The sequence below is a fragment of the Fopius arisanus genome, unplaced genomic scaffold (assembly GCF_000806365.1).
Source record: "Fopius arisanus strain USDA-PBARC FA_bdor unplaced genomic scaffold, ASM80636v1 scaffold00037, whole genome shotgun sequence".
Taxonomy (NCBI): Eukaryota; Metazoa; Arthropoda; class Insecta; order Hymenoptera; family Braconidae; genus Fopius; species Fopius arisanus.
In genome coordinates, this window is record NW_011887776.1 from 717,287 (window position 1) to 725,142 (window position 7,856).

The 7,856-nt window shown below is 35.6% G+C and overlaps 1 protein-coding gene across 1 annotated transcript in view; it reads left to right on the forward strand.

Moving 5' to 3' along the window:
* LOC105266292 (probable G-protein coupled receptor 158) overlaps positions 1-7,856 on the forward strand; it is a 52,118-nt gene that overhangs the window by 22,309 nt on the left and 21,953 nt on the right. The window contains exon 5 of the mRNA XM_011304310.1: positions 3,489-3,689. Coding sequence (XP_011302612.1) covers positions 3,489-3,689 — 201 coding nt within the window. The remainder of the gene's footprint in view (positions 1-3,488; positions 3,690-7,856) is intronic.

Below are 7,856 nucleotides of genomic sequence, written 5' to 3' on the forward strand. Positions count from 1 at the left end.
TAGGACGAAATGGTTGAATCAAGCTCATAAAATCATTAATAAATAATTATTAATGAATAAATAATACATATGCTAATTAAATAATTTAATTCCTGTACATATTCTCTCGGGTACGAATTTCCTTACATTTTTGTGTGTAGTAATTACTTGTCAGAAAGGTGAACAATTTGACAATAAATTATTCAACAAACTCATTCGGCGAATTAAAGTTTTGAAATGTTATCAAATATTTTTTGTCCTTACGATAACAGGTGTGGTGTTATTATATTAGTCTGGTGTTCGGGATATGTGGAAATAAAGGATTGTACGACAGCGAATGGCCCGCATAAACTTTATTGCACCATTAAAACATTACATATAGATCATTCGTCCAGTGACGTAATTGTTCTTTCGATACTTTATACCACGCTCGTTTCGTGGTATTTTATTGACGAATGTAATACCGCGAATGTAACACTGCGCTAGTTCATATGTTCACATGAATTTGTATCAACGTAGCATTTGATTTATTTTTCAGGTGTACTTGTAATTCATTTTAATTCGCTTTTTCTTATTCACTCGCTATTCTCTGATTTTTTACGTAAAATTTTTTAATTTATCGTGACAATTATCGATTTAAATATCGATTTTCGTTCTATCGGTGAGAAAGTACACATACTGCACAATTTTAAAGCCTTTCAAGCGGTTGTTATTTTATTTATCGGAATTCACATAGGAGTCTAGAGTGAGTTTGACTTATATACTTTTAACCTTTTCCGGGTAAAATCATGAGTTATTTGGTGCATTCCGCAGGATCACAGCATGTGGTATTTAATTGCGAAGTGAAGCACTTTACCACAGTAATTAATTGTCCAATTACTTCTGCCTCTGCTACCTGACGAGAATATCTTACAACACCAAGTTGTGAACTTCATTGCTATTACTGAATATGAATAAGTTGGAGGTTTAACAAGAAATCCTGCGCAGTATGCACGTTTACGATAAAAGCAATAGCCTGCCTGATATCTTCATCATGAAGTTTAGTACCAATAGGAATTCTCCAAATACCTGGATGCGCCAATACCAATTTTTCATCTTCGCATTCTTGAGGAAGAATAAAAATATCACTACAGTGGGTTACAGAATATTTTTTTAATGATAAATTAATTGTTTAATTGAAAATTCTCTGAGATAATAGTGGGACAACCAAAGGCACTCAGTTTTTGCAATGATCCTTGGGAAAACAAAACTTTATATCTCGACGTATATTGCATTTTTCTGCAGTTTAATCATTAAATACTGCGTAATAAAATATTTATGATATTCAGCAATAAAAGTGATGATGAGCTCGATGATAAAAATATCACACTCACCACAGGTAAACGCTTTATGATCCCTCGTTGACGAGCTTGTTGAATATCTTCCCTTATCGCGGATGAAATGAAGTATTTTTTGCCTTGAATTTTTTTATTTTTATTATTTATTTACGTACCCTGTATCAGTCCTTGCAGATTGCAATAAAAATCAAAATTCACTCTATACCCATGTCAATAGTCGATCGCTGCCATTTAATTTTTAAAATTACAGTCCGATTGAGACTTTTATTCAATTCGGTTTATTGTAAAAAATAGCAATAAAATTCAGACTCTTGGTACATATGCAGGCTTCACTGCATTGCATCGCAATAAAAACTCCATTTCGAATCCCATAAATTATTAGTTATTCCAGAGAACAATCGACGGGCTGTGCATTTTTTTTTTTCAATAATTTTCATTTCGTCTTAATTGGAGAGAATTATTTTCATTTTTCTTTCTCAATACACGTTTTGTTAGACTCTGCCGACCGTTTCTCCTTATTCATTGTAGAAGAGGGAAGCAATCCTAGAAGATTTCCTCTGGAGAATCAGTAATCCTCTTGAGGAGTTTCGTACTACCCGGAAGCACTGCCATTCCCATAAACCAACCTCTGTACAACCTATTGGAAGCTTCAGAATTATCCCTGAAGAAAATCTGAGAGAATTATATCTACATCCATATCTATCTCACTATTTTCAACTCACGTTGATGGTTATGCTGAATTATTATTGAGAGAACTGTTCATACAAAAAAAAAAATCTGACCACGAAAAAAGTGTTCTGTACACGGGGAAAATAATTCCTGTAATTCTGAAGCCAAATGTCATTACTCGAAAAATAAAGGAAAAAATATGAAATATTATGAGAGTAACGTTAAGGGAACGAATTCGAGTTCTGGATATGGGTGCGATATAAAATAGTACATATTCAAATTTATACATGGTCTCGAAGGTCCCACCATTTTGAGAAATATTGTGATATCACTCAAGTGGTACGATAAAGCTTTCATCAGCCCTCGCAAACAGAAGTTCGCCATGCATTGCAATTCCAATTTTCGAGGTACTAAAACAACCCTGAAATATCCTTCAACAGAATTTCTAAGTGTACCGTAATAACCATCTGATGTACAACATGTCATCCATGTAATTAGCAGAGGCCAGAAGTTAGTTTGTATATAAATGCAGTGGCTGGTTAAGCCACACTAACATTAATTATGGCCAAACTGGCGTGAATGAAGTCCCTCGGAATGATTTTACAGTTGTCACATGGGTGAAATGACACTTGATACTGTGGACCCGACCATGATAGAATGTTAAATGATCGTACGTGACGCTCGGCTAGCGTTACATACAGTAGAAATATATCGTCTAGATATACCCCGTGAAAGTTGCTAATTTATGAATCCCAAATGACGGCTCCCGTGGTCGGGAATAATTATTGCGGTAAGCCATGTTTCATTCAATATATCGTCCGCAATCGGGGAGCTAGTTTGCTCTGATGCATTCTCATATTTTTTATTACATTATCCTCGCGGCATGTGCTTTACTCTACTTGCTCTCCGACTGAAGAGATGATTTTTGGGAGAACTCAACAAGCTCAGATGACGTCAGAGGAAACCATGAAAGAAAAACTCATGGTACTTGAGATACCCTTTGTCAAAAGCCTCTGTCCAAAATTCATGAGGGATGGACCACTCGAAATAAATGTCCAACCCCAACTGAAACTCAAGCCTTCATCTTTTTGGGTTCAAAGCGGTTTTTAATGTCATTGATTCCTCACTACTAAGACAGTTTCAAGGGGAAAATTTAATTTCATCCAATCAATAATAATAATAATAATAATAATAATAATAATAATAAGTGCATCGGCTGAATTTTCCCTGAGTTGAATGATAATTTTTTGGGGCGCCGATGTTGAGACAAAAAAATTTTAAAAACCCACATGAAAATTGTTCACCTTCAAAAAGTATGTGAAATTAATACAGAATCATATGGTAACTATATATGGAGGAAGTTTCCATTGGAAAAAATGATAACAATCATTTGGTCGGATTGTTCGTTGGTATTATGGAGTTTCTCAGCGAAGTAGGATGCCTCATAATTTTCAATATGGCCGAAAGGGGAAGTTTTATGGTTTAATTTGCTCTCGGTTTCAGGGGGAGGACAGCCAATATTCACTGGATGGTGTTTTCGAGTGTCTACCATGTGCTGAGGGTTGTGAATCATGTAAGGATGGCTCACCCTGCGTCGTATCCCTAAATTGGCTCATGAGAACTGCTATTCTCATACTGGAATGCTGCATTATTGCCTGTTTACCAGTCGTCATTCTCTTCACATGGAAATTCGGCAACGTCAAGGTCGGCAAAACTTGAAATAATCAGACTTTATCAAACTTTATGCATCTGCTTCCCTTGAGAAGTTTATTACCCTGAAAATATCTACGAAAAGACTAATCATGGGTAGAGACAGGGGATCAGAGTGGAGTGAAATTTTAAACAATTGTCAAATGTCAAGGTTACGGTGTCTAACTTTGCTGAGTTTAGATTCACGACCTGGATACCACGCGATTGCTCCATAACTGCTTGACGCTGTAATCTTCGAGGTGCATTATATCGAGTTCAATCGATCGTCATCGAGTCTTTTCATCATGAACAATGCCAGTATTCAGTTTCGAAAAATCACGTCAAGCACGTACTCATTGAGCACGTGTGAATAATTATGAAAAATATATCAATCGTTTGGTTTATAAATCAGTAATTAATAGGTAGAATAATTAATAGAATATATCAGGTAATATCGTGACGTCAACGAATTTATCTATCGATACGCCTAATTTACTCCAGTGTATTTCATTTTTTATTTCCATTTAACGGGAATGTTATACCTTTGAAAACTAGGAGACACGTAATTGGAGAACTTTTTCATACGCGTGGTCGCTGTTGCATTAATTAATGCCATTCTCATCTCTATGAATTATGATGTTGATAACTAGAATGAGAGCGGATTGTTTACGAAGGACTGACATAAATCAAATCCTCTAGTGTCTGACCATCACTCGAAAACCTGCGGAATGCAACTGGTATGTTGTTTCGTAGTATTTTCGTCGGTCTCTTGAAATACATTTGTGCTGAATATCCACTGTGAATTTTCCTGCTGTAAAATTGTTATGGAAAATGCCTGTTATTTTTTATTCACACCGGAAATTCATCATTTTTTAAATGAAAAAAAAAAAAGACCATTCTGTATTCCATCACACACCGTGTCACACGATTTCCATTCCACACATTTTTCGTACTATGAAAAACAATGTTTCAGCCTGAAGAGTTACACAGACGTGTCATTAAATCGAATGCAAAAATGTTTTTTTAACAAATTGAAATTTTGTGGGCAATTAATTGATTATTTTTTGGAGGTGAATTTGTTTCACTGAAAATTATTAAATGTCGAATTGCGTGTGGAAAATCTCATGGCGTTTTGGAGGATTTTTTTTGGGCTTTTTAATGATCCTGAAAAATAAAACGCAACAGCTGGTCCAATTTGGGAAATCTTTCATTTCTCTCCATTTTTCATACTTATTCCATAAATGAGGAAAGGCATCAGTGAAGAATGGGAGTAAATATGTCTGATGGAAGAAGCGACGGCGAAAGAGGGTTGAAAAAGTAGAAAAGTAAAGTTCCAATTTTCTCCAACTTTTAAAGTGACCGCTCTGAATTTTATTAAATAATGATATTACTCCTCAAAATATTATAAAATAAATCTACATCATTTAGATTATCGATTATCAAGCAAGAATCGAGCATTGAAATAGGAGGATTATTAAATAATTTAAGCATCTAGCTAATTAAAACATTTTCCTTCATGTCTGAACCTTTTACCACAACATCTCTCCGGATAATGAATAGTCGTAAACGCTGACAGTACTCCGATAAAATATTCTCTATCAACTTCCCACAGAAGTTTCTCCGCTTTCAAAAAGGCGAGATAATGAGCTGTCTTCGATTTGAAAATGATCATAAAATAATTCACTCGTGAAATATTCGTGCGGAAAAAATTTCGGGCATACATTTACGATGACGTATTTATTCCCCGGGTACATCGGCTGAACCAACCGCGTGGAAATAAATGAATAAAAACGTGAGCTCATGACAGATGAATAAATCTATAATTTTTTATCGCTTATTCCAGGATTTTGAAACATTGGATTCGGCTTACCGTACAAAAAGCCGATTTTTTTTTCTTTATTCTACACTAAGGCAGTCTCAACCCTCCGCGGTGAAAACCGGAACAATAAATCTCCGAGGATTTATTTACGAAGAGCTAAGTGGAGGGGGAAAGCCTGTTATTGAAGCTTATAGTTTTCCGCAATTTTAAATTATCCAATTCCCAATCAATTTTCTTTAATAATCTTCATCACCCTTTTCCGTTGTTTCATTTATCGAAGTCTAGACTTCTCTCGGTTTCACAGCTACTAGTTTCAAAACGAAATAAACAAATATTCTTGCCAATTAATATTCCCTAATTCACTGGCTCGTAAATATAATCGGATTAATTAATTAATTCGTCGGGTTGAACTCCATAAAAATATCGTACGCTCCGCTTTAATTTCGTACCACTTACTTATGGACATCTTAAAGATAGTATCCGCGGGGGTTTAAAATTACAATTAAAGTAATCCTTCTGGATGTTACGACATTGGTTAAAGTTTTCGTAATAGGACCTAATGATGCGCCATAGCAATTATTTCAGATCGTGCAAGTGTTGTAATATCAGTGAGCACACAACGTTCCATTCAATGGAGAATCAATTTCAATTTTATTATGAGCACATTCTTCCATTGTTTCTCCACGAAATTGGAATTCACTTACAATAGAAATTTCGAAAGCTATTACAATACCCATAACCAACACTCGAAGTTAACGCAAATAGCGTGGCCACTGGAAATAAAAATTTTCAACATCGCGGGTTGTCTTGATAATTAATGCTGACTCTCGGGGTTCTTCTCCAGCCGTCATCCATTCTGAAATTATCCGTGCTGTAAAATATCATGATGGAAATAATTCTTATCTCGCCATTGAAATATTCATGCAGTCACGAAAATGTTGCTTTTACGCTGCAATAGATCGAGATTTCTCCTGAGAAATCTGCGGATGTCGGAAAGAAAAATGGCACTTTTTAAAAAAAATTTCACACTAAACGCCATTTTACACGGGGAAAAAGTCGACGGAACACGAACTAATTTTGCTGGACTTGCAGCCAGTGTGATGGAAATGAATTGATTCGCTCGTTTCAATACTGGTGAAACTCATTAATCGTAATTGCAGTTTCTCGAACGAATTCGTGGCTAATCATCCATGAATCAAAAGCGAGCAAAGTTAACTGGATAGTGGCGTTGAGAAATGCAAGCTCTCATTGTTCCTATCCTGAAGTCGCTGCTCATAATTCACGTGGGGAATTATTCATAATCGTCCGTTCGGACACTCATGATCGATGGAGTTATCCGTCTACATATTTCACTGATAAGTCGAATTCATCCACATCATTTACTGCCCATGTTTGCATTTTTTTTATTCGGAATTTCACACTGGGAAAAGTGTAACAACCCTCTGTAATTACCCTCTAACGAAATAATATGTACACAAAAATAAAAAAACACATAACAATCTAAGAGTTTCGGTAAGAAACCATTAATTTAATTAAAAATATACTTGTAAATGAGATCATACCTTTTGACTACGCACGAAGTATATGTGTCTTTTTTTAAAACTATTAATCAGCGCCCACGTTTCAGACAGATGAAAATATAATTAATATGGTTCATAATTACTCAAGAGGACTTTAACCAGGGTCCTCTAGACTCGAGTGAAATTTAATTTCCTTGGAAATTGCATTTCATTAAAACTATTAAGCTTTCTTTTCATCCCTTTAAGAGCTCAAAGGAAAATCGAGTTTACTCGTAATTTTTTCTTAGTTTTACTGCGAGAGCATCAGCTTTTACCAGGGCCGTTGCGTTTTGGAAACATAGGGTGATTATATAATCGTGGGTAAAGGGCCGTGTTACCGGTATTAAAGGGAATATTTTGTGGAGAGTAATGGAGCAAGTGCATTCACTCAGCTGTCATTTTTCACGAGATGATAAATTAATTAAAACAGTAGCTGATGAAGATGACATACATCTACCTTTCTCTATAAATATTTTCCTGAATCTCTTGAAAATCTCGGCCCACAGAGTAGTCATAGCAAGAGCCCACAATACTCCACTATATTCGTATCACGTAAACATGACTGAAAGCCTGCATTGTTGACACTGTATCCACTTCGATCAGCCATAACATTCGGCGAGTTACACCACCGGAAACCTGACATCGACGGACTTATGTCCAACAAGTGTCCATGTACATGACCATTGGCCACCGAACTGACGTAGCTATGTGAAGTTGGCATCGAAGTTTGAAAAATCTAACTTTTTTTTGTTGGTTTGGATTGTACTCATTGAGTACTTGAATGTACCCTGTGCACTTTTTTTT